The sequence below is a fragment of the Zalophus californianus genome, chromosome 10 (assembly GCF_009762305.2).
Source record: "Zalophus californianus isolate mZalCal1 chromosome 10, mZalCal1.pri.v2, whole genome shotgun sequence".
Taxonomy (NCBI): Eukaryota; Metazoa; Chordata; class Mammalia; order Carnivora; family Otariidae; genus Zalophus; species Zalophus californianus.
Window position 1 is genome coordinate 103,560,031 of NC_045604.1, and position 25,788 is coordinate 103,585,818.

The 25,788-nt window shown below is 58.5% G+C and overlaps 1 protein-coding gene across 7 annotated transcripts in view; it reads right to left on the reverse strand.

Annotated features, from left to right (window-relative positions):
• The window catches only part of GTF2IRD1 (GTF2I repeat domain containing 1), a 101,980-nt gene that overhangs the window by 6,866 nt on the left and 69,326 nt on the right, over positions 1–25,788 (reverse strand). For 6 of the 7 annotated variants that reach the window (XM_027612593.1, XM_027612589.1, XM_027612587.1 and 3 more), the window contains 6 exons: positions 24,512–24,561; positions 24,231–24,287; positions 22,881–22,964; positions 19,394–19,577; positions 18,857–18,885; positions 533–610 (listed from right to left, as the gene is read on the reverse strand). In XM_027612593.1, the coding sequence (XP_027468394.1) occupies positions 533–610; positions 18,857–18,885; positions 19,394–19,577; positions 22,881–22,964; positions 24,231–24,287; positions 24,512–24,561 (482 nt within the window). The remainder of the gene's footprint in view (positions 1–532; positions 611–18,856; positions 18,886–19,393; positions 19,578–22,880; positions 22,965–24,230; positions 24,288–24,511; positions 24,562–25,788) is intronic. The other variant, XM_027612590.1, reaches the window with a different exon arrangement.

Consider the following 25,788-nt stretch of genomic DNA (forward strand, 5'->3'; position numbering starts at 1 on the left):
AAGGTGGGGCTCGAACCTGTGACCCTGAGATCGAGTTGCATGCTCCACCCACTGAGCCAGCCAGGCCCAGTAACCATATTATTAATTGTCCCAACTGGGCTCTGCCCTGGCACCCTGGGTGCCTTCACCTTGCATCTCATGGCCCTTACCTATTCCATGACCACCACCCTGCACAGATTCCGAGCCCCAGGATGGCAGGGATCGGACGCCCTCCCCCAGAGTCCTCACGGCTAAGTGTGTGTTGGGCAGATGCACAAACAAGCACTTGGCCGTGGGCCATGCATGGCCTCTGCCGCGAGGCCCAGCCCTAGAGCAGCGGAAATGCTGACCCGCAATCTCTGCCCTGGGCGCCCCAGATGGGTTCTTTCCCAGTGTTCCGACGGGGAAGTGAGGGGTCAGCTCCCACCAGTCACGGGCAGGGCAGCTGGGGGTGGAACTGGAGGCAGCCAAGGCTGGTTGTAGAGGGAGGGGCTGCCCAGGAAGGCTGGCCCCACAGACCCTGCCCCACAGACCCTACTCCTCATGCACTGACCGTATTTCTCATTGAAGAGCTCCTTCACCTGCTCGCGGAGGATCACCTTCTCCCCTAGTCTGTTGGCATCATCTTCATCTACGAGAGGAAGACAAGGGGGCCGTGAAGGTGGGCACGGGCCGGACCCTGGACGGACTCCCATGTGGCATCCCCTGCCCACCGCGTTTAGTATCAGGCAGCCTTGTTTCTGGCCGTGGTTTTCTGTTTATCAATCCATCTGCCCCCCTTCCCTGAACCCGGCTTCCCCAGCACGGGCCCCCATATCAGCTGTTCGAGTGTGCTCTCAGAAGGCAGGCAGGGGCTTCTGATGGATGGGGTGGGGTGGGAAGAACTGGCCCAGGCCGGTCTGTTGGATGTGACAGAAGCACGGGGTGGTGCCAAGGGCACTGGCTGGACTGAGCCGGGCTGCCAGAAACTCACCCCGGCTGCCTGGACGATCCTGAGCCCGAGGCTCGTGACTGGGGAGACAGGTACGCTGTGGGAGCATGGGGGCTGCACACTCTCCCCACCCAGGGCCCAGGGCAGACCTCCGCGGACACCTGCTGTTGGACCCTGGGCTCCCCTCGCCTGTCTTCGGTCTAAAGTGGCAGTGGGCCAGGTGAGCCCTGAGACAGGGCCTGGGCCGGGCAGGGGGACGTGGAGGGTGTGGATAGGATGCAAGGGTCCTGGGGGTGGAGGGGCCTGCAGGCTCGTGCCCTGGGCTGGGGAGGGAGCTGGAGTTCCAGGAAGGGTGCCCTGAGCTGGCCGGGCCTCCGGCAGACGGGTGGGAGTAGAGTGGAAGCAGGCGGGGAGCCAGGGCCTGGGAGATGTGGGGCAGAACAGACAGAATGCGTTTGTGGAGAAAAACAACTCCTGTTTTAATCTGGAAAATCTCACAGAACTCAGTTCAAGTTCGGAGGCCAACACAGGAAGTCTGCGCCCCCGCCAGGGAGGAGCCTCCCTCCCCAGTCCGCCCACTGCCCCTGCTGTCGGGGACTCCCGATGGCCCGCCGTGCCTTGTGTGGTCCCAGGCGTGCCCATGCTCCCGACTCTGGAACGAGATCTGCCATATCTCAGAGTTCCTGCATATGTCTCTTCAACCGTGACCATCCAGCCACCCGGGTGCCCCGAGACCCTGCATCCCAGGGTCCTCCCTCTCGGGGGGGAGTCATGGCCCCATCAGTCGGGCCAAGACACTGAACTGAGCCCCCCTTCTTCCCATATCCCCCCCCCAAAACACGGTCCTTCCGGATGGTCTTCAGGACCCCACCATGGCAAGAGTCAGCCTGACCCTTCTCCAGGTCCTGAGTGGGCAACCTGACAGAGTCCTGGGCCCAAGGGCCACCTAGAGCCTGCGGGGAGGTGGCAGACGCTGTCCATCTCCCCCATGGCCACCAGGCATTCCTCTGGTGGCCAGGATCCCGCACAGACATGGCACCCACAGGACAGGGAAGTATGGCCTGGATTCCCATCGGTGATGCTGGCAGCATTCCTGGGCACAAGCATGACCACCCCTCACCACAGCCGAGGACACCAGAGGCTCAGAGAGGTCAAGTAACTCCCCCAAGACCACACAGCTGCCAAGTGCCAGGAATAGTCCATCTGTCTGACCAAGAGCCCTGGGTTCCCCGAGATCTCTGTTTCCCCGTCTGTAGAAAGAAGGGTTGATCCTCAGGTTGTTTCCTCTAAATCTCTTGTCCTATCAGCGCACAGTCTGGAGTCTCTGTCTCCTTGGGGCCCGGGGCAGGGCCGACACAGGCATACCCCACAAAGCCGGCTGGGTTGAAAGGCAGTGCACGGCCCCTCAAGGATGGGCCCCGTAAGTGGCGGTCGCTGTGGCTGGGGACACGGCCGTGTTGTGTCTCCCCTACCCTGCCTTGGCCTGGAGGCTCCGGCGGCTGTGTAGGTGAGAGACACACACCGCGTAGGCCTGAGCCTCACACGGCCCTCGCCCTGGCAGAGGCCACACCAGGCCCCAGAAGGGAAAAGAACCTGAAGCCACACACCTGGGCTCGTGCTAGCCCTGCTCTGCGGGCGTCACGGGATGTCCCCTCTCGGTGCTCCTGCTCACTGTCTTGACACGACATTTGTCTGGGCCCAAGATTTCACAAAGACCATCCCATCTGGATGTGGTGCTGCCCCTGGGCATTTAGCAGAGGACAGAAAACAGCCCTGGTCCAAGGCAGGGGATGGTGAGGGACACTTAGTGACCCACTGGCCTTGATAATTATCAGTGCAGGGCACGTGGGGGGAACCTAACCCAGCTGGTAATCAGGGAGGGCTTCCCAGAGGAGGTGCTGCTGCTGGGTATTAAGCACCTCCTATGCGCATAGCGCCAGGCCTCAGAAAGGGTGCCTCTTGGCTCCTCTCCCCTCTTTGTTTTTACTGAATAATTTTTTAACTTTTAAAAAATTCTTCATTTTTTTGCTTTTATTTAATTTGGAGGAAGGGAGTTACATTTTTTCTTAAAGGGTACTTCTTTTTTTTAAAGATTTTATTTATTTATTTGACAGAAAGAGACACAGTGAGAGAGGGAACACAAGCAGGGGGAGTGGGAGAGGGAGAAGCAGGCTTCCTGCCGAGCAGGGAGCACGATGTGGGGCTCGAACCCAGGACCCTGGGCTCATGACCCGAGCCGAAGGCAGATGCTTAACGACTGAGCCACCCAGGTGCCCCATTAATGGTACATTTTTGAGTGAAACAGGCGAGGGTAGATTCTGCTGTGGGCTGGAGGGGAGAGAGCCCCTGCCCCGTCTGGGGGCTCAAAGGAAATGGGAGGCAGCTCCTCGAGGTGCGGGGGCAAAGTCAAACCACAAGTGGAGACTCCTCCCCCCGCCCCCCCGCCCCCCCCCCCCCCGCCCCATGTCCCTGCTCCAGCCCTGAGCGGGAGAGCCAGTCTCCCTGCTGGCTTGGGGCTTCGGTGGGAGCAGCTGTCCTGCTAGCCTGGGCTGGGGCAGGACAGGCCCCGGGGATGTCCCCTCTGAGTCTGTTCTGCTTGTGGGCAAAACAAAGACCAGGAAACTCCCTTGGAGAACACGGGGTGGGGCGGAGAGCACAGTCACTGTGGGGCCGTGTGGGGCCTCGGCCATAAACCCAGTCTGAAGGGCAGCCGGGAGTTAAGAGTGTTTACTTGGCTATCTGACGGCTGGGGTTCAAATCCTCTGTTATTAGCTCGTGACCTTGAACAATTCTCCGAACCACCGTATTTCCTTGTTTGGAAAGTCGCCACCACAACAGGGGAGACCAGGTGGGGCTGCCCTGAGAACCCAGTGCCTGGCATGGCCCTGGGGCTGGTTTTACTGTTCTGAAGCCTGAGTCACCAAACCTATTCTGGGGGGACCGGTCTGAGCTCCCCTGAACCCAGGCTGGCTATAAAGAACACCGACCGGTGTTGCCAAACATTTCAGAATGTTCTCCATTTGGAGATGTCACTGTTAGGGCTCCATGTGGAGTGTGGTTCCCCGCACTGTACCTGCCTGAATGCCTGCCCGCAGCGGGGAGGAAGGGGGTCCCCAGAGCCTGTGACACGGGGGTCCCGGGCTCAGCAGACTGCAAGGCAATCTTGATTCTACCCCTAAAGCTATGTGATGTTTGGAAAGTCACTCAACCTCTCCGGGCCTGTTTCCGCATCCCTCAGATGGGACTCCTGGCTTGCCAGGAGGATCCCATGGTGTCACAGATAATAACGGTGAAGGCCCCCGCCATCAGAGTCAGGTTGTCGCTGACGCTATTAGATCACCGCTTCTGTTATCCTGGAGTCTCGGGGAATTAAGCTTCACATATGAGACTCTTCCAGATAACGGATGCTTATCCTCTCCAGTCCCCTGGGTTTGTTGTACCCATTGTGGGCGGGCCGTTTACTAAAATGCATCAAGTACCCCTTTCTTATGTAGCACACGGTGGGGCAGAGTGGGGCGGGGAGGAAGAGAGGTCGACCTGAACCCCCCCTCCCAGGGCAGCGACACCCCTCAAGGAGAGGCCCACCCTGTCAGCATTTCTGGCCCCCTTCCTGCTCATTCCAGTTTATTGGTCTCTGTCACTCCATCTGCCCCAGTAGCTCTCATCTGGTTGTTTCTAATCTGCCGTCTGTTAGCCTGAGGATTAAATGAATTTTGTCTGGGGGAAGAAAGGAACCAAGCTTACTAAGTCACAGCCAAGCTGGGTACACAATTAGAAACCAGCGGGCTCAGGGTGCTTGCTGTCGGCCACGGCCCCACAGCCCTCTCCCTGGGGGGCAAAGTACGAGAACCCCGAACAGCCTGGGGCCTCTCCCCACCAGCTTGAGGTCCGCAGCTCGGACTGGTGTCTGTACGCTGACATCCAGGATGGTAAGGGGCCAGGAGGAGCCCGCAGCAAGGGATGGGCTGCTCGGAGGGGGACAATTCCCCCTCTCCCAGCGCTTCCGCGGGACCCCTCCTCTCTGCCAGGCCTGGGCTGGGCGATCCAGGCGTCATGCAGACCCTTAAGCCAACAGAGGGTGGATGTCCACAGGGATCCCCATGTTGATGGGACAGCTGCCCCCGCTTGTCCCCTGCTCGGGCTCTGCAGCTTGCACACCTCCCTTTCCGGGCTCCAGACCTTCATCAAAATGAGAAGGCATGCTCAGCTTCACCTTTTCACCCCCTCTCGGCCCGGCACGCAGGTGCAGCGGGAATTCTGTCTTTGGTTTTCGAGGTGGAGAAACTGAGGCTCAGAGAGGCCACACATGCATGGCACGGCCTCGCCCCTGGGCCCGCTCTCACACACCCCAGAGAAACTTCTTACACGTGCCAAAGAAAATATGGTCAAGAGCGCTAACGGCACTCTTATTAACAGGAAATCCACAAAGCCACCTGAGTGGCCGAGGACAGCAAAGTGGCGCGGTCACCTGCCGGAACCGCACGGAACAGGGGACGCGAGCTGGCTTGGCGCTGCATGTCAGAATCACCTTACGTAAGGCCGAGTGGGCAGAGTTCAGACTTGACACACGAGGTCACGCCTCGCTTAGAAAAGTAAAAAGTGGGACTCCTGGGTGGCGCAGTCGGTTAAGTGGCCGACACTTGGTTTCGGCCCAGGTCGTGATCTCAGGGTCGTGAGATGGAGCCCCAAGTCAGGCTCTGTGCTCAGCGGGGAGGAGTCTGCTTGAGATTCTCCCTCACTTCTCCCTCCGCCCCTCCCCGACCCCTCTCTGAAATAAATCTATATATCTTAAAAAAAAAAAAAGGAAACAATTTTGGTTTCGGCAACTATTACACGTAATAAAGCCACTTAAGAAGTCGGCCTGTGAACAGTGAGTCAACCTTAGACATACCAGGTGATTTTCCCTATACGTACACACCGACGATAACGTTTGACTTAGAAATTAGGCACAGTAAGAGATGAACAACTCTAACGATAAAACAGAATCATGACAACGTACTGTATTCTATAATAAAAGCCACGTGAACGTGGTCTATTTCTCTCTGAAAATATCTGATTGTATTGTACTTCCCCTTCTTGTGATGATGTAAGAGGATAAAATGCCCACGTGGGGAAGAGAAGCAAGGTGAGTGATGCAGACGTCAGGAAGTGGCATTAGGCTACCATCGACCTTCTGCAGCTCTACTGGAAGGACAGTCATCTGCTTCTGGACCGCAGTTGACTGTGGGTGGCCGAAACGCGGAAAACGAGTCCGCGGATAAGGGAAACTGGCTGTATCTGCTCTGGAGAGAGAGGAGAGCAGGATGAGGGACACACGGGGGCGGAGGGCACGTTATGGGCGCTGTCCTCATTCTTGGATGGCGGTGGGCTCACGGGGTTCAGTGCGGTATTGATTAACAAGTAGACCCATGGGCAGGAATACGAACGAAAGAATAAAAAATGAATGCGTGCTACGTGCACTGTGGTATCCTAGAGTGGATTCTGGAATGTAAAAAACATTAGTGCAGGAACTCACGAAACCTAAATATAAGGCCTGCAGTTTCGTTATGCGTATTGTACCGATCGAGGTTAAATTCTTAGTGTTGACAAAGGTACGCGGTTCTGCCTACCCTACATGGGTCAAAGGGTATATTTGGGGATTCTATGCGATCTTTGCAACTCTTTGGCAATTAAAAGTGATTGCAAAATTAAAAAAATTATATCAATCAGTGGAACGATGGTCACATGCAGGGGACGGTCAATGGCACAGTGGGTCCCGAACCAGGCATCAGGACTGGTCTGATCAGTGCATGAGGTCCAATGGGACCGGGAGAAGGGAGGGAAGAAAGCAAGCCTTCTCCCTCAGAGCTTCCTCGGACAGGCTCTGTGCCCACATCCATCCATCTCCCTTCCCCTCCCCGGGGCCCAGCTTTGTGACCTCTAGCTGACGGGCTGCACACAAAGGTCTGGAATAATGGCTGACAGGGGGCTCGCTGGCTGGAGCCTCCCCTGCTGGGGCTACCACGCCCTTCTGCCCTCTCAGCAGCTGGACACTGGGGTACAGACCCCACATCTGCTGAGGACCAGCCCACCGGAGACTGTGCCTGGAAATTTGCCCTTCACTCCTCATGACAAGCCTGACTTCTAGGTGTGACGGTCCCCATTTTACAGGTAAGGATGCTGACGCTCAGAGGAGTCAAGGTGCCTACCCAACATCACCAAGGCCACAAGGTCTGTGATCAGTGGCGCTAACAGTAAAACCCGGGTCTCTCTGACCCCTGGGTACTGCTTTCCCGTTTGGGAACAGCCCAGCACCTTCTCAGGGCCTTCTTACAAACTTGAACCTATCAGCCAGGCTGGGCAGATTAAACACCAGGTCTTCTTGTGGGGGTTCACCCGGGATCCTGGCGCCAGCCACTCACATGGCCCTTCCCAAGGGAAATCACGTCCTTCTCTCTCCTCTCCCGTTCCTTCCTCCGAGGTCCCAGCTACGTGGCAGACATCACTGACGTCACTGACCCAGGGCCGGCCAGACCCTAGGCTGAACTGTGGCCATGACCAGCCAGGCACAGAATGCCGCACACTGAGCCTGATGAGCAGGACGAGAGCGCCCCTCCTGGGAAAGACGGACAGACCTGGGCACTTGGCTGCACAGGCCAGGACACAGGACACATTTCTGCTGCATCCCCGGGGGTGGGGGGCTGCTTTCGAGGACACGATCCAGTGGTTCTACAACAGCAGCTCATGCTGCAGCCGAACACATGAGAACGGTCGCTCCTTGTTGGCTGAGACTTGTCTGCTTCCATCCATGTGTGCACGGTTAAAGCCCCGGCGCCCACCATGGTGGCCAACACCACGGACGCTCCGTTAAGGAAGTGTTAAGAGAAACCAAGCTCTTGCGTGCTTGGGCACTGTTCTCACAGCTCCGCATGGATTCATTCCCTTAATCCTTCCAACAACCCTCGGTGGCTGGGCCTGTGACTACCTCCATTTTACAGACAAGGAAACTGAGGCACGGAGAGACAGCCACCTGGCCCGGGTTACACAGCGAGTAAGCAGGGGCTGGGACTGGCCCCAGACTTCTAACTAGCTGGCATGAGGACAGTGTCCAAAACCCAGGCTTACGATAGTGCTGACTGTGTCAGGACCTCATTTCCGTGCCTGGGGGAAGGAAGAAAGAGCTGGTCCTCCTACTCTGTCCACACTGCAGGTTGCTCTCCCCCTCTCTGTGCCCCCAAGCCCCAAACCCACATTTCCAACTGCCTCTCGGAGCACCTTTGATTTTGCACGTCCCTAAACAGCCTCTCCGGGGCTCCCTCAAACCTGTCCCTCCTCTCTGGGCTTCCTTCTCTGGGGTCCCCCCTCCTGGACGCCCAGAAGAGAAACCTCGGCTGCTTCCAATCCCGGAGCAGGCTGAGTCGTGACCCCCAAGCTTTCCCCGTCCTAGTCTCCGGAGCCCGTGACTACGTTTCTTGACACGACAGAAGACACTGGCTGGTGTGATTAAGGTAAAGATCTCGAGATGGGGAGGTTATCCTGGATTGGCCAAGTGGGCCCTAAATGTAATCACCGGAGTCCTTCTAAGAAGGAGGCAAGAAGGTCAAAGGCAGGAGTTGGGGCCGACAGAAGCAGAGTCAGCGTGAAAAGCTTTGAAGCTGGGGGAGGAGCCACACGCTGAGGAATGCAGGCGGTTTCTAGAAGCTGGGAAAGACAAGAGCCTCCAGAGGGGAAGCTCCCCGTTGACACCCTGACTCCAGCCCGGTAAGACTCATCTTGGATCTTTTACCTCTACAACTCTAAAGGGGAAAAAATATCCGTGTTGCTGTAAGCCACTACGTTGGGGTAATCTGGTCGGGCAGCCACAGGAAACCCGTGCCAACCCCATGTGTCCCCCTCATCCACAAATGTGAGTGGTCACCACGATGGGCCACTTTCCCAGAGAAACTTCTGGCAGGCCCAGCCCATGGCCAGTTAGGCCTCAGAACGGCTCCTCTCACTGCGGCAAGAACTTCCCGCTTGGCCTCCCCAAGACCATTCTCTGCTCCGCAAGTCGTGTCGATTGTTCTAAAGAATCTAGGGGACCCCATCATTCCTTTGCTTAAAACCTGCTGAGGACTCTTGTGTTGTCCGTGGGGCAAACCGCTCCTCCTTCCCCTGGCGACCGAGACCCTCTGCTAGGGCGACTTTTCCTGTAATCCCACCCCCAGAGACCACACCGGGCACCTCCTCAATTGCACAGAGCACATGCTGGGAGCTTGGGGCTCCCCCACCTCACGGAGTGTGCAGGGGGGGGCCTGGGTCCTGCTGAGGAGCACCCACCGCTCGATCCCAGAACCCTGAGATCATGACCTGAGCCAAAATTAAGAGTCAGACGCTTAACTGACTGTGCCACCCAGGCGCCCCAAAAGTCAACGTTCTCATCCAGCCTCACACAATCTGCCTTCTCTCCCCATTTCCACCTCATCTCCCACCACTTCCCCCACATGCTTCCTCCGACACCCCTGGCAGGTGACCCCAGGGCCTTTGCAGTCGTTCTCTCTGCCTGCACTGCTGTTCCCTAGCCCCCTGGCTCTCCAAAGGCCCTCCCTGGCCACCACCTAGCTCATGTTGCAACCCCCTAAAAATAACCCCAACCTCCCCCATCCGCTTCCCTGCTTCTCCCGAGCACACATCTGACACACTTTTACACTTTGTGCGTGCTTCTCTGCATCCACACCACAAGGTCAGCGCCATGAGACAGGATTGTTTTTTTTTTTTTTTTAACTGGTGTTGAGCAAAAGCCCAGCACCCGGCCCAGTGCCTGGCTCCACAGACGCCCCGGAAGTACGCGGCGCCTGAGCTCCCGGAGGGGAATGTCCCGCTCCCCGGGCCTGCTATGAGCTTCAGAAGGACAGGGCTGCCTGCCCCCTACTCTCCACTCCCACCACAAGGCTTCTTTTTTCCCAGACCCCTCCCTAGCACGTTGGAAAGATGGAGTCCACCCAGTCAACCCCACGCGCTGAACCACACTTAGCCCCCAAGCCCCCGGCTCAGAGATGCATTTCTCGGCCAGAGAGAACTTCTGTTCCACATGCCGGGCCTGGTGACCCTTCGAGCCGATCTCAATCCAGCCCAAATAAAGGTGTTGGTTGTTCCTGTGAGCTGGGGAACCAGTTTCGGTGTGGTTTTCTGGAATGCTGCAGAAGAGTCTGAAGCCGCCCCCCCACCCCCGCTGCTCCCTTCTGAAGAGCCCCCCAGCTCTAGGAACCACGGGGTCCCCCTCCCCAACCGGCAGGGCTCAGGGAGGACAGGGTTGGGGACCGCTAACCCAACCTAGGGGCGGGATGGGGCTGTGGGGACCCAGCTGGGTCCCCATGGGACAGGACAAGGTAGGGGCCTCCCAACACGACATTGTTCAGCCTCTCCCTGGAAGAAAGGAGGCAGCGGGCCAACGGCGCAGGGCCTGGCAGCCCAAACGGGCATCTGCCCACAAAGGCCTCCGGGCCCCGCCCTGCAGATGCCACAGCATTTCCTGGGAAGGCAGCAGGGACACTGTTACTGGAGCCTAATTAACAAAGAAAAGCAGAGATAATTAAGTGGAGAAACATGTGGCTGGCGCTGGAACGGGGATATCTTTAGAAACTCGAGAAAGGACGGCTTTATTTTGAGCTCTCAAGAGCGGGACAGGGCTGGAAGGGTGGAGAGGGGGTGGGGAGGGCCCACAGATGGGGGGGGGCCGGGGCCAGAGGAGCAGGTGCGTGTGTGTGACCACACCGGGAGGAGGAAACGACCCTCGGGGCAGCTGAAGGGAGGAGGGCAGGGGGACCGCGGAGGTGTCCCCGCTCCGCGTGACCTGGAGGAGTCTAGAGACTGGAGGTTCACTTATCCCCGGTCACACAGCTCAGAAGTGGTGGCATCAGTTCCTGAGGGGGCCGAGGGGGACTCACCACTGCCGCCCCCTCCCCTCTCATTCTGTGCTGAGAGCAGCCCCACGCCGGCCCCCTCCTCCAGGAAGCCCACTCGGCATAACACCTGCTGAGTGACAGGAGGCCCCACAGAGAGACCTGGCAGTGCCCCCCACCCTCCCCACTGCAAACAGGACCTCAGCCCTCTGCCTGAGAGGCCCTTTGCCCACCCCACAGCTGAGCTTCTCATGTGGGGCGTCGGGCCGAGCTGGGGGTGTGATGCTGGGGACGTGACGCGGGTCAAGTGGGACGATTTCTTTTCCTCGGCAGAACGTAACTGAACACGGTTCCTTCAGTCAAAATTAATCTTAAGTGCAGAGTTTCGGGAGCAGACCGTGTGGGGACTTCCGAGATAGAGCGTGGGGGGGTGCCCCCCTGGGAACTGCAGGGGTGCTGGGGCTCCGGCCGCGGGGGACGTCAGCGGAAGAGCTTGCCAAGGCCGGGTCTGCAGGGTCTAGTCCACGCTGCAAAGCCAGGCCTTCCAGGCCCTCCACGCTCCGCCTGGCCGGCCTCGCCACCTCGCCACCTCGCCACCTCCCGCGCGCGCGACGGGCCACCCAGTCCTCCCCTCCCTGCCCTGGCCGTGAGCCGCAGGACGGCACCGGCGTGGGACCTTCCCGCTTTACAAGGAGGGAAACCGAGGCCCAGGCAGGCAAACCTGACTTGCTGGAGTCACACAGGAAGTCGGCAGCTCTGCTCTGTCTCTGGGACCCGGAGCCCCTGCTCTGGGGTGGGGAGTGGGGAGGAGAGGGGCCTGCTTCTTGGCTTCTGGCTGCTCATCGGAGAGTCCCCAGGAGCTGGCAGGGAGGGCTGCACCGCTGGGGTGGGGGTTGGGGCGGGGGGAATCAGAACAGAGAACAAGGGCCTGGGTCCCGGGGCACCTGCGTTTGCCCAGGAAGGAGCTGAAGGCACTGGGAACTGATGAGTGGGTGAGGACCCTCCCTCTGAGCCCTTTCTGGTTCTCAAAGGCCAGGGTCCCCTTTCTCCAGGCAGGTGACAGTCAAGCCAAAGGCGGCTCCTGCTGGGAAGTGGCTGCTCGATCTCCACTCAAATGCCCCCAGTGACGGGGAGTTCACTACCCAACAAGGCACTTTTTTTTTTTTTTTTTTTTTGCCGCTGCTATTTGAGAATAGTTCTACAACGTTATTTCCTTGATCCCTCTGGTGTCTCCCAGAAAGGCCCCCCCTCTCAGCTCTTCTTACCAGCAAATTCCTCCACCTCCTTTCCTCGGGCTCCACCTCCCTCTGTTCCTTCACAGGCTCTTTTCCTGCAAGGTCCCTTGGAGGTCAGTGTGCCCCCCTGGGCCGGCTCTGCTGGCGGCACACTGGTCTGAGGGGTGGCGGCAGTTGCCACCTTCCCACGGGCCCTGCCCAGCCCATCGCCACCCTGCGCTAAAGCACTGATCCGGTCCCACTAATGCTATTGGCCCCTGGATGTTTCATGGGCCCGGAGACCCAGCCTGGGGCCTGGGTATCACCATCACCCTTCTGGAACTTTCCGCTGGGCCTCCCTCCCACACGGCTGCCACCTCTAGATCCTAGCACCACCCACCTCTGCTGGGTCCTGCCGCCTGCCGCGTAGGGTCAGCCTCCTCAACCCTCCCCTGGCCTCACTGGCCCAGTTCTGCTTTTCCAATCCACCCGTGGTGGGCGGAAGCCTGGTTACCATGGTAATCGTAAGACAATGCAAATCTGATCCTATCATTTTGTTGACTGAAAAAGAAAACCTCCAATGCTACAAGCTAAAGCTTGAGTCACCAGCAGAGTTTTGGTCCAGGCCTTTTCTAATTCTGGCCTCATTGTTTTGCTACCCTCCTCCCCCACCACCCAACACTCCCTGCTGAGGCTCCACAAGAGCACAGACCTGGGTATGACTTGGGCCCCCTGCTAACCCAGGCTGCCTCTTGCAGCCTCAGTGTGCTCAGCTGTGAAATGGGCACGACCACGGCATCTACCCGACAGGCTTGTGAAGGGCTCCATGAGGCCGCGTGAGAGACACAGGGCCTGGCATGTGTGGGCGCTCAGCAGGAGATGGACACAGCTTTCTGCCTTTGTGGGTGCCACCCCCTCAGTCTGGAATTCCTGCTCCCTTTTCCACCTGGGGAAGGTCAGCTTGCTGGGGAGCTTTCCCTGGCCCCAGATTCAGGTGGCCTCCTGGCAGGGAGCTAGGTCTCCAGGGGGAGAAGGGCTGGTCTTTGCCGGTAGGTGACACAGAGCTCATGGTGCCTGGGGCTTGGGACACCCACACTGCTCCCGTCACATTTCCTGGGGATCAACCCGCAGGCAGACATGCCTTCCAAGCCCCTGGTCCTCCATGCCTCGACCAGCCACATCTAAACCTCTTGGTCATCCACGGAGGGGGCCCCTCCATGGTAGCCCACATCAGGATGGACGGGACTGTCCCTTCCATCTTTCTAGCCCTTGCCTCTAGGACCTGACTCTACCAGTCTCTCATCCCCACGGGGACCCACAGCCCCCGCCCCATCACCTCCCTGTCCCCCTAGGAGGAGTCGGCAGGGGCTCCTGCACCAGCTCTCAGCTCCCCTCTTGCACCCATCCTGTTTCTTGGGGGGAGGGGGGCGGCCGTGTCCCTCCCTCCTCTTGCCCCTCCCCACCCCCATCACTCATTTCTCTAAAATCACGCTGTGGCTATTCTTACCTCTAAAACCCGCTCCTGATCCCGTTTCAGCCTGCAGACCCGCCCCACCTCTCTCCTGGCCCTGGAGCGACCCATTTCTCTGCTCTCATTCCCTCCTACTCCACTCAAGTCCCCTCCCCGGAACGGCTCCTAACCCCACTGCCCATGACCTCTGGGGGTGGCTCAACCCCATGGGCCAGGCCAGTCTCAGGTCTCCCATACTTGACCTTGCACACAGCATCTGGCTCAGGTGGCCACTCTCCAAGTCTCTCACTTGGCTTCTGGCCGCCTGTCTCTCCTCATCTCTCCAACACCCGAATGCAGGAGGGCCCAGGACTCATCCTTGGACCGCTCCGAATTGTCCACACTCATCCCCACGGTGATCCAGCTTCCTGACTAAAACACGCGACGTGCGGAATGGCCCCCACCTGCATGTGTGCAGCAAGATGCTCTCTCTGATTTAAAGATCTGCCTGTCCAACCCGGCCACTTGGGTGTCTAATTTGGTGACACTCAGATCCTGACCCCTCTCGCCCACTAGCTGCTCAGGACAAAATCTTTCGCTCACACCCCACACTCACTGCATCAGCAATCCCGTTAGCCCTACTTCCAAAATATGTCCAGGGCCTCTGGGCCTTTGCACTGACTCCCTCTCTAGATGCTTCGACTGGGATCTCTACATGGCTCATACCCTCACTTCCTTCAGGTCTTAACTCCTTCTGACCTATCTGAAATTGTCCTTCTGATAGTCCTGTGTTGTATGTCTCCATGGCATTTGTCACTATTAAATACATTGCTCTTTGTCCTTATTTATCTCATTTATCTCCCTCACTAGAAAATAAGCTCCACGAGGGTAGAGATTTTTTGGTCTATTTTGTATTCCTAGATTCTGCTTGCCATAAAGCAGGCAATATATACATATATATTTTTTAAATCTATTTGAGAGAGAGAGAGAGAGAGCGCACAAATAGGGGGAAGGAGCAGGAGAGGGAGAAGCAGACTCCCTGCTGAGCAGGGAGCTCGACGTGGGGCTCGACCCCCAGGACCCTGGGATCACGACCTGAGCCGAAGGCAAACACCTACCCGCAGGCGCCCTTACATATTATTTTTTTTAAAGGAATCTCTACACCCAACGTGGGGCTCAAATTCACAACCCTGAGATCAAGAGCCGCACACTTGTCTGACAATGTATTTTTGTTGTGCATATACATAAACCCCAAGGATTAACTGGGAGTCTCAAGGGTGAGAGAGGCAGGGCCCATGTTAGAGATGCCGGCAGCCAGGAGGGGGCAGCAAAGAGCCACCCAGCGTGGATGAAAGATCGGGGAGGCACGGGGCACCAGCTGTGTGACCTTCAGTGAGTTTCTTAACCTCTCTGAAACTCAGTTTCTTCCTGTAAGATTGGTTATTGGGGGAGATCCCGTGTGCTGCTATGGGAAGGCCTTGTGACCGGCAGATCACAAGCACGATGTAGAGGTTAGGTGTCCACGGTGTGGGCAGTTGTCCAATGTCCAATGGTTGGGGGACACGACCAGTAGCATCACTGTCATAAAAGCCTGATGAGGGAATGTCGGAAGGCATCTTAAAAACATCAGAAAATGCTTATGTTTTCAGCGTGTATGCATGTAAATTTACAGAAAGAACAACAGCGAGATGTACAGTTAATAAGCTTGGGGGAAAATCTGGAAGAAATGTATCATCCTAAAAACGAACGGCCATCTGGGCACTTAAGATTTCTATGTTTTCCAAATTTCCACCGTGGGCACCTATCTGCATTTCCCTTCAGGTTTTTATGACCTACTAGAATGTTCTGTGATTGTTACTACCCCAGCCCCCTGGGCGGAGGGCCTCTCCTTCCTGTGTCACCACAAACAGCATTACCCCGAACAGCCTGCATTGCTGGGCTGGGTGTTCACGGCTGTGGGCCCCTCGGTTTGGGGAGAGTGCCTTGAGTTGGTGCCAGGCCCACCCAGATCCCCCTCCGGAGCAAACACGACCACTGTGCTCGTGTTTGCGGAAGTGTGGCCTGTGGCCCCTGGTGCACATCTGTGCCCGAGAGCAGGATGCCTGGGGCTCTGAGGGACTCTGAGGGACTCTTAGTGCTGTCCCCAGGCACTTGCCTCCCTGCCCCCCCGCCCCGGCCTGGCCTCCCTGCTTTAACACAGCAGCTCCAACGGCGTGGATCTCTCCTGGGCCTCACTTGCTAGGGCTCCTGAGGTCACACCTGGGTCGCCTGGGCCCACTGAAGGCAGGATTGGAGTTCACGCTGATACAAGTGGAGGGCCTGGCCCCACCATCCCTCTGCAGCCCCAGGTCCCCCCACCAGGATCCCTCCAGCCAGCATTCCGACCCCCTAGGGCTCTGTCAAGCCACTGGCCCACAGGTCCCCTGACCAGAGGCCCCCAAATCCCACCCACCGTCCTCTGAGACTTGGTCCAAGTCCACCATTAGCCAGGCGCCTGGGGGGAAACTGAGGCCCTGAGGACAGACATGATGTACCCAGTTGGGACAACACTAGAGGCCTTGGGATCATCTCTTTTGACCCAGAACAAAGCTGGCTCAGGAATGGCCATACCCTCTCCCCACTCTGGCCTGGCCCACGATTCTAGGAAGCATTGTGAAAGCCCTAGGTTTAACTACCGATTTATCTTCAAAGGATAATTTTCTTTAGCATTCACTTTCTCAGATGGTTCTCTTAGCAAAGGCTTCTATGGGAGCCTTCGATAAACCACCTAGAAAATCTCAGAGCCATCCTTAACGGGCCTCCCCTTCCAGGGAGGCCCCCTTCTTCCCAAGCCTCACGCCCCTGCACCTCCCCACCACACTCCCACCCTGTACCACCCCACTGACCAGGCCTTCCCCAGTCACTGGTCTGCTCACACGCAAACCTTCCGCAGTATGGAAGGGGCTACACGGATGGGCTTCTTAGAAGGTTCCAGGCCCTGGGGAAGCCTCAACAAGGAGGAGCAAGGGGCATCTCTCCAAAAGTCTGCATGGACGCCTTGCGGGTACCAACGTGGACACATGATATTCAAGACTTGGTAGGCACCCTGACCCTAACTCCTCGGCACTATGAAGCCTTCTGGAACCTGGACACGAGCCCAGGGAAAAGGGGAGGAAAATGGATCAGATTCTCCCACTATGCAGTGCGGGCTTTCGGTAGAAATCTGGTTCGATTTTACACGTCTTACGCTTCTGAGTTTCCGTTCCGTATTTTTGGAAGAGGGCGAAAGAACTAGGAAAGTGTCTTGAAGGTCCTGCTGTGCCCAGGATAAAGCCTGTGTCTTTGCCATGACACGGCCAAGCTGGTTTCACTCCCTACCCCTGTCCCAGCCACGTGCCCTGATGGCCCCTCCGTCTGTGCCTTCACTTAGGCTGGGCCCTGCGTCAGTACCACACAGTGTTGTGCTCATCTCCGAGACCCGGCTCAATGCCACTTCCTCTGGGAAGCCTTCCCAAGCCCCAGGAATAATCACCACCACCCCCACTGGCTGATCACTTCCCATCACAGCTGGTCCAGGGCTGAAGGATTCACAAACGTCTCACCCAAGCGTCGGGATGAAGCCCCCCCAGGACAGCAGGGGAAAAACAGTCCTCCACAGCCCGCCCGTCCCTGCCCACCGTTTATCCAATTCCTATCACTGCGGGAGGCTGGTATGCGTTTCTCCATCACACAGGTGAGCAAGCGAGGCTTGGGGATCATAAATAATGAGCCCAGAGTCACAGGGTAGTAAGGTGGGGGGGGTGCGGTGCAGGGATTTGAACCCAGGTCTGTCTGAGCAGCAGCCTGCGCTTTCCCACGGCCGACGTGCTGCCACCGAGCCCCAGCCCAAATCAGATTATCTGCCACCCCTACCATCCATATGCCCAGGGCACCTGCGTCTGGTTCAGCCCACCTTCCTCTAGACTACGGCATCTGCTAACGTCCCGCCTCCCCCAGACACCTGAGCTCCAGCTCCAATTCACCTGGGGACCCCAGGAGCTGGCCTGTGTCAGGCTTTGGTGATTGTCTGCTGGAGGGCTTGGGGACAGGCCGTGACCTCTTGTGAACTCCTGGAGGCCCCCACAAGCCTGGACACCTTCCCAGCGCAGTGTGACAAGTGGCTTGAGTAAGCACGGAGCTGGCCGGCCGGCCCTCCCGGGGACCACCCAGCCTGGGATGCCAGTGCCTGGAAAGGCGTTGGCAGGCCCCCCCTTAGGGCTGGGCCAAGGGCTACTTTCCCATCTCCTCTTTCAGGCAGCCTGCCACCCTCTTCCACACCACGTGGACAGAGAAAGCATTTCCCAGGGCTCTCTCTGCACACGGAAGAGCCAAAGCACAGGCCGAGGGGTGGGTGGACAGGCAGACTGGCCTGGAGACGTCAGGAAGCTGCTCTAAGCACCAATGGGCCGCCGAGCTCCCCGGGCTGGAGGGCAAGCCCTTGTCTGAGGAAGGGCCTGGAAGCCCTGGGGTCCACGGGAAGGTTGCCGGCCGACCCTCTGCCCCTGCAGTGTTCCTCCGCAAAGGTACGTAACCACTCTGTGTTACATACCACCCAGATCACTGGGCTTCCCTGCAGGGAAGCCAGGCTTTGGAGCCAACAGTCCCTTCACTAGAGATGGGGCATCCGGGGGAGTCACTGCTGTTCCCTCGGCCTCAGTTTCCTCCTCCGTAAAAAGGAGACGGGAAAAGGTCATAGTGCAAAGCGCTGACCTAGTAGCGTACATCAGGTATCAGAACTGACTTCCTTTCCTGCTTCCCAAGCTCATTAATGACTGTGCCTGCCCCCCGAGCAGCTGCATGCTCAGGCCCCCATGGGGACCCTTCCTTCTGGAAGGAGGGGCTGGGAGCACACAGATGGCCTCACTGCGTTTCTGCTCTCCCTCAGCATCTCCTGGGATGGGGCACGGGCCGGCCAGGCACCCCTCTCCTTCAGGGTTTGGGAGGGCCTGGACACAGCCCATGGAGGAGATGGAGGTCAGGAGAGGCAGCTTGCCATCTGAGGCTGAGGAAGCACTTACCCACATCTCACCACCAAGTTTGCGGAGCCTGATGCAGAAACCCCTCCCTCTGCGATTAGGAACCGCCTGCCACCGAGCTTACCCACGCACTCAGGTCAACCAGGCCCTTCATCGGGAGGGGAGGGCCGGGCGCCCGCCCTCCTGAACCCTGACCAGGTAGAGCACACGAGTCAACCCGAGCCCCCCCCGCCCCCCTTTTCTCGGCCTGAGGTTCCAGTGTGGCCTTCCTCCTCCAACCTGGGACGGGTGCCCAGGGGAGGTGGGAGAACAGAAGGGCAGGGCCTGGCGTCCCACAGTAAGCCGGGCTCTGGCCTCTGGCCCCCAGCATGGTGGCCGGCCTCCCACGCCAAGCAGCAACCCCCCGCCCCACAGCCAGCGCCTCTTACCCGGCTTTGGGATGAGTCCTTGAAAAGGCCTGAAAGAGAAAGAGAGACAGGAGTGTCAAAGCGGGGACCGGGGAGCTCTTCGGCAATGTCTGGGGCCCACCCCACCCCGGCTGCCTCAGAATGGCATCCGAACAAGCTGCTCAGGGTGCCACTGCTCGGGCCGGACACAGTGACAACGTGGCAGTGTGCTGTGCGGGAGGGTGACCAGGGCCTCCTGCTGGCCCTGCCCTGGCTGGCTCTGTGACCCCGGGCAAATCACCTGTCTCCGTGTTCTCCCCTCTGAAGTGGGCTGACCGCCTCTCCCAAGGGTTGGGATGGGAGGGCAGTGAGGTGACGGGAAGGCCACCCCTCTGCTGCGGTGGCTGACGTGGCGTTCCCTGCACCCTGGCCGGCCTGCAGTCACCCTCCTGCATGCCCCCCCCCTCCCCCCCGGAACCCAGGATGGCACCAGAGAGCAGAAAAGGCGGGACCAGACCAAAGGCAAGGCCAAGGGCCCTGCCCATGCTGGTCTGGCCTCCTCACCCTTCCCCTGAGCACCTGGTGACCGTGAACTTGATCTTGTCAGCCACTGCGAGGATCCTCTCCAGGTTCTGGGAGCCAAAGGTGCAGGGCTTTCGAAATGGGATTCCTGGGGGGAGCCCCTCAATGATCACCGAGCCGGGGTTACTCTTGATCCGCTTGTAGGGGACCTGGACGGGGTACTTGATGCCCAGGGCTTCTCCTGTGGAGGAGGGATGGAGGACAGGTCATCAGGAGCCAGAGCAGGGCTGGTGTGTGGACGCAGGGCACAAGCGTGATGGGAAGGTGTGTGCGTTGGGGGTGGGGGTATGGCGGCTGGCATGTAGCCCCGTGGGAAGGCACAATCGGTGGGGGCTGGGAGTTAGGGAGTGGGTGGTGCAGGGGTACTGAGCGTGTCCGGGTGGGGTGGAGGAACAGGCAGGGCACGTGGGGCTTCAGCCACAGGGGAGAGGGTAGTGGCTCAAGTTCCTCAGCCTCTCGGCCTGAGAATCTGCAGGCCCACATGGAGGATGGGACCTGTGCGCATGGCTGGCCCTTTCCTACAACGCCTGACCCTCCATCAGCCCCCGAGGGCTCTGCCTCACTCTGGTTCGGGACCCGCCCGGCCTGAGGGCAGACTGCATTTGGGGTCCCTCCTGGACAGAGGGAAGGAGCTCACTGCGATCCCTCCAAGGGGCCCACTGAGAGCGTCATCCCTGCGTTGCAGGGTGTCCCTTTATGAAGACATGATGCAGAAATCTCTGCACGTCTCAGCACGAGGAAGAACAGTTGGAACCCTCTCTGTGCAAGAAGCTAATTTTTATCTCAAGGATACTGGGACTGGTATAACTGGACTCATTTCCCTTTTTGCTCTGGCTCCTAGGGAACTCAGAGCCTGATATGTCATCTCCATCCCCCACGTACAGAATCTCAGTGGCTTCCTATGACCCCTGACCATTGTTCCTGCCCGTTTTTGTGGTTTTTTTTTTTTTTTTCATTGAGATAAAATTTCCGTACCATAAAGCCGACCATTTTAAAGCGTACAATCCAGGCATTTTTTCGTATACACGTGAGGTTGTGAAATTCTCACCACGAGCTAGTTCCAGGACACGTTCATCACTCTGGGAAGAAACCCTGTGGCCATGTGCAGTCTCTCCCCGTCCTGCCTCCCCGAGCCCTGGTGGCCGCTCACCGACTCTGTCTTGACGGATCTGCAGCCTGTTTTTAATTCTTTATCCTGACCATGCTGCTGACTAGGTTATATGCGATGGCGAAGAGATCCTCACCTCCCAAACGGCCCTTGCTACAATGACCGATGGCCTCCGTGTAGCCAAATCCAGTAGACACCTGCCCTTCTCTTGACAGAGTTTGGCACAGATGACCATGCTCCCCTCCCTGAAGCCCCCCCCCTTGATGTCTGTGACCCCATGCCGCCACCTGGACCTGACCTCTAAACACCAGGGCTCCTTAGCCTTTGGTCTGGGTCCTCTTTTTTGCTCCTCTACCCCCCTGGCCTAAGTTTTACATCCAATCCAGACACTTCTCCTGAACAGCAGACTGGATCCCCACTTGCCTGTGGGTCATCTCTACTCAGCCCTCATACTCAACACATCCAAGATGACACCCATCCTTTCCCCCTCAAGCTACCCCTCCTTGATGAGGGCGCTGCCCCTTCTCTCTAGCTGACAGTGTGGGGTGGGTGTCTGCCTGTCTGCGGGCCCGTGTGCTCCAACCCCCCTCTCTCCCTTGTCACAGTGATAGGTCCCCATCACCCAGTGAGCATGTGGTGTTTCCCTGCCACAGGGACTGAGTGAGGAATGGACATGTGACTCAGTGGGGACCAATGAGAAACAAGGGGAGGGAATTCTAGGAAAGAAACCCCTGGCTCTCTGGAGAAAGGCCTCAGAAGAGCCAGCCCTCTCCTTCCTTACTCAAGGTGTAGGTGGGATGTCTCAACCCGCTGTGGCAGGAAGCCAGCCTGAGACTGATGCCAACATGGTGGAAAGACACCAAGGATTAGCTCTGAACTGCTGGATCCAGTTGATCCTGAAGGCTGCTCTCCTGCTAGACTTCCCAGGCTGTGAGCTGTGGCCATTAATACCGTCCAGAGACAGCTGCACCAACATTCCTCCCACCCCACACACTCCTCTTAGCGTCACGTCGACACTCCCTCACAGAGAACTGGGGGCCTGTGTCCCCTCCCCTTGAACCTGGGCAGGACTTCGTAATTACCTCGACCAACAGAGTATGGCAGAGGCTCTGAGGCTGGGACACAAAAGGCGACGGCGTCCACCTGGCTGGCAAATCCAGCCACCATGGCGTCGCTACACTGGAGAGTCCACGTGGGAAGATGGCACAGAAACGGGGACAGAGGCCTGAGGGGCCCAGCCATTCCAGCGCCAGCTGGGTCCCCAGCCCAGGGGTCACACAGGAGCAAGAAGCTGTCAAGGTGACTCCAGCTTCAGCCACCTTCTGACTACAACCCCAGGACAGACTCCGAAGGCGAGCCACCCCCTGAGCCACTCCCAGACTCCTGACTCACGGACACCACAAGAATAAAGGCCATTGTTACTTTAGGTGGCTCGGTGCAGGCTGATCTGGTCTGTGGTTGTAGGAACTGAGTCAGGAGCCTGTTTGTTTTTGTTACTTGAGGCCATAAAGCACCTTAACCGCACGAGCTTGTTTTCTTCAAGCCAGAGTCTACGGGATGCCTCCCCCCCTCCCCCCGCCTCCCTGCTCCCCACCAACTCGGCACCTCCCGACTCTACCTCTGCAGCTCAGCTCCATTCCATCCACCTTCCTCCAGCATCCCTGCCAGGGCCCAGCCAGCCTGTCATCACTACAGGTTGTGTGGTTCCGAGCTGATCGCACAGCCCTGCCCTCTCACACCCGTTCACCTCCCCCGTGGGCAGCCAGGAAGATACTTTAAAACTACAGAGTGCCTTCTGTCCCTCGAGTCCTCCCAACAAAAGACAAAAGCGAGACCATGGTTCCTTCGAAGGCCCTAGGTGACGGGGTCTGTGTCCCGGCCACCTCTCCAGGGCCCCTCCCCTCCAGCCCCACTTCCCCACTTCAGCTTCCTGTCCGTTCCTAGGACAAGCCTCAGGGCCTTTGCACGTGCTCTTGCCTCAGCTGGCCTGCCCTTCCTTCTCTGAGAGATGAACTCCTTACCCACCCTTCAGTTCTTTGTTTAAAGAGGCCTCCCTGGCTCCCAATCCAAGTTATTCTCTCTTGAGCAGCTTGCTCTTTTCCTGCGAAATCGTGGAACGGGGCCCTTTCGTTACTGGATTTGGTGTAGTTACTGAATCTCTGTCTCACCTCGCTGGTCTACAGGGCCCAAGAAGGCAGGCTCTCTTTTTCCTTCAATGCTTTATCCCCAGCGCCTGGCACATAGTAGGTGCTCAAGAAATGTCCGAACGTGAGGGAGTGGTTTTCCCGGAAATGACCACGGCTACGAGTAGGAAGCTCCCGCCTCACTTCCCATGGCGGCCGGGCTGCCCTCCCTCCTGGGCGCCCCGGGGCTCACCGTATTTCTTATTGAACAGATCCTGGACTTGCTCCCTCAGCGTGTTGGCGATGTCGATGCGCGAGAGTCTAGCGTCATAATTTTCTGCAAAGTGAAAAACAATTATGGATTGGGGCTGTTAAATTAAAAGGCACTTGGGGACTTTTGAGGAATATGATTTTCTAATGATGGGGAGCTCCTTCTCTGGCAATTATCAGATCCTCAGAGTGGGGCCCTCAGAGTCCTTCAGAAGGAACATCCAGGCAGAGATGTGTGTTTTTCCGGAGGGACCCACGCGGTTGTGACAACAGCCATGAGTGGGAAATTAATTGTTGACATTTGAAAACCGCCCAAGCAGTCAATCAGCCCAGGCAGTGAGAGGCCCCATGAGGGGGAGCAGGTTCTGGGGCTTTGGTGGGGCCGGTGCGGAGGGCCACCCCTGGTCAGTCCCTCAGCCGGGGGGGCGTCGGTAAAGGAGTCCACGTGCCAGCCCATGCCGTGGGGACCCCGGATGGGCCCCTGACCCCGAGAGACTGCAGCCTGGCACTGCCTGGGGAGAGAGAAAGGTGAGGGAGGGAGGGAGAGAGTGGACCTCTAGGCGGCTGGGGGTGGGGGGCGTGGTGAGGACCCCCATCTGCTGTGAGGCTGTGCATGAGGAGCCATGGGTGGGCTGAGTGCTGTGAGGACACCTCATTGTAGCCAGTTCCGGCTGCCCGGCGGGAGACAGAGAGAGAGAGAGAGAGAGAGAGAGAGAAATGGGGCAGGGAGCAGCCCCCCTCCGGGATCTGGGTCCTATCTCTGGACGCCCTACTCCCTGGGCTGGCCCCTCCTGTCGCTGGTCTCGCTGACCTCTCTCTCTCTCTCTCCCCTCAGAGCCACAGGGACCAGCCAGGGGCCACCTGGGGAACAACCCGGCCTTGGGGACTCATGGCCACACCCTGGAGCTGTCCCCACACGCATGTGGGACTTCCTGCTTCTGTCTCTCCTGCCTGCCAAGCCGCTTGCAGTGGTTCAAGCTTCTCCTACCTTCCATCCAGCTTTCTCCCTGCTCACTGCCTCTCGGCCCTTCCTGGCCCAGCCACAGCTCTCCACCACAGAACCCCCCGGCCCTCGGGGCCCTCGCCCCCCTTTGGCTTCAGGCATTGAGAAGACAGCTGACTGCCTGATATGGAGAGGGCCGGCTCCTGCACCCTGCTGCCCCCCACACCCTTATGGAGCCTCTTCTTCCTGCCCCACCTGACAGCCAGACTCACACAGACCCCCAGGCCCTGACGTCGGGGGCCAGCCCCTCCCACCCACAGCCTGGTCAACCAAGCCAGGTCAAGGTCATGGCACTGGGACAGCTGACCCCATCCTGAGCTGCAACCTTACCTTGGAAACCCTGTCTCTTCAGGCTCTCGTCCACAAGAGGGTCCCCGGAATCCCTCTCTGGGGGCGGGGGAGGGGGGGAGAGAAGCCAGGGTGAGCAGCCAGCTCCTGGACCCCGGGACGGAGGTCGTATCTTTGGGGGGCGGGGAACCTGATGGGGAGGGTGGTGGGGGATGCTAGGGGAGGTGGGACCAGGCCAGAGGAAGGATGAGGGATGGGGGCACAGAGCCGGGACCCCTCCCGCACCCGGCTAGCGCCTCAGCCCGTGACCCTGCGCGGGGTACCTTGGCTGTCCGTGATGGGCTCTTTGACTCCCTCGGTGAGCAGCTCGGGCCTGGAAAACACCACAGCAGGGCAGTTACTGAGGCCCCTCTGGCCCTCCTTGTACAGCCTCATTCTGCACCAGAGCCTCCGTCTACACAGCTGAGCAACAGGCCCTCCCAGCTCTGGACAGCCCAGGTCTGGGGTCCCCGTCCCTTCCCCCCCGCCCCCCCAAGCCCCTGCACCTGTCCTGCAGACCCACACCCGAGATCGGGGGGCTGTGCTGGGCTCTGAGGATCCAGCCCAGAGGGAGGGTGGCCCGACCCAGACCAAACGGAGGGGACACCGTCACTCGGTTCCGGGACGCTTCCCACGGGGCCAGTCTGAAGCACAGAGAAGCAGCTGGGGCTGACCATGTGGCAAGATCTCGGAGGGGCAGGGAAAGTCTGGGGTTTCTGGGGGACATCTGAGAGCTGCCGTGGGCACTCGGAGTCAGGGCCTTGGGGACCAACCCCCGCTTTGCACTCACGTCTGTATCTCGAGACCCCACAAAGCCCTTCCCAGATGTCGTGGAGCCCTCTCTGCATGCTGGAGGCGGGTACTGTTTCCACCGCCTCATTTACAGGATGAGGAGACAAGCACTGAGAAGGTGAGTAAGGGGCCCAAAGCCACACAGCGGGAAGGGGCAGGGGTCCATCAAGGCCCGTGCCCCCTCACCTGGCCACCTCTCCGGATACCCAGGTCCTGCTGCCAGAGAGGCACCAAGTCCTCATCCACTGGCCGCCTGACCTCCCCGAGGCCCCCAGCTTGCCACACACTCCAGACCATGCCTCCCTCTCCTAAGCAGACAGGTTGCTCCAGCTGGACAGATCTGTAGTGAAAACAGGGCATTCAGAGTCAGTGCTGTATAATAAAGAGTTTGGCCCTTGTCCTGGGTCCTGGAAGGTAACCTCTTATCTTTGGTATTTCTCAAGGGACAGGAATATCTGAGTTCTTATTCCTGGTGGGACGCTGGGATCACACCTGAGTTTATGCTAACGAGATGACCGAGGATTCTGGAAGACGGACCCTATGATCAGAGGACTGGGGCTTCGAGCCACCTGATACCCGCCCACCCCCCTGATTTCTAGGGAGGGGAGGGGGCTGCAGATGGAGCTCAATCACACAGCCCATGACCCAGTCAAGCACGAATCCCAGTAAAAATCGTGGGCACTGAAGCTCGGTGCTGGAGGGTGACATGTCCTGATATCATGGGGACCTTAGCTTTTGTGTCTATTTGGCTGGTCTTGATTAGTATCCT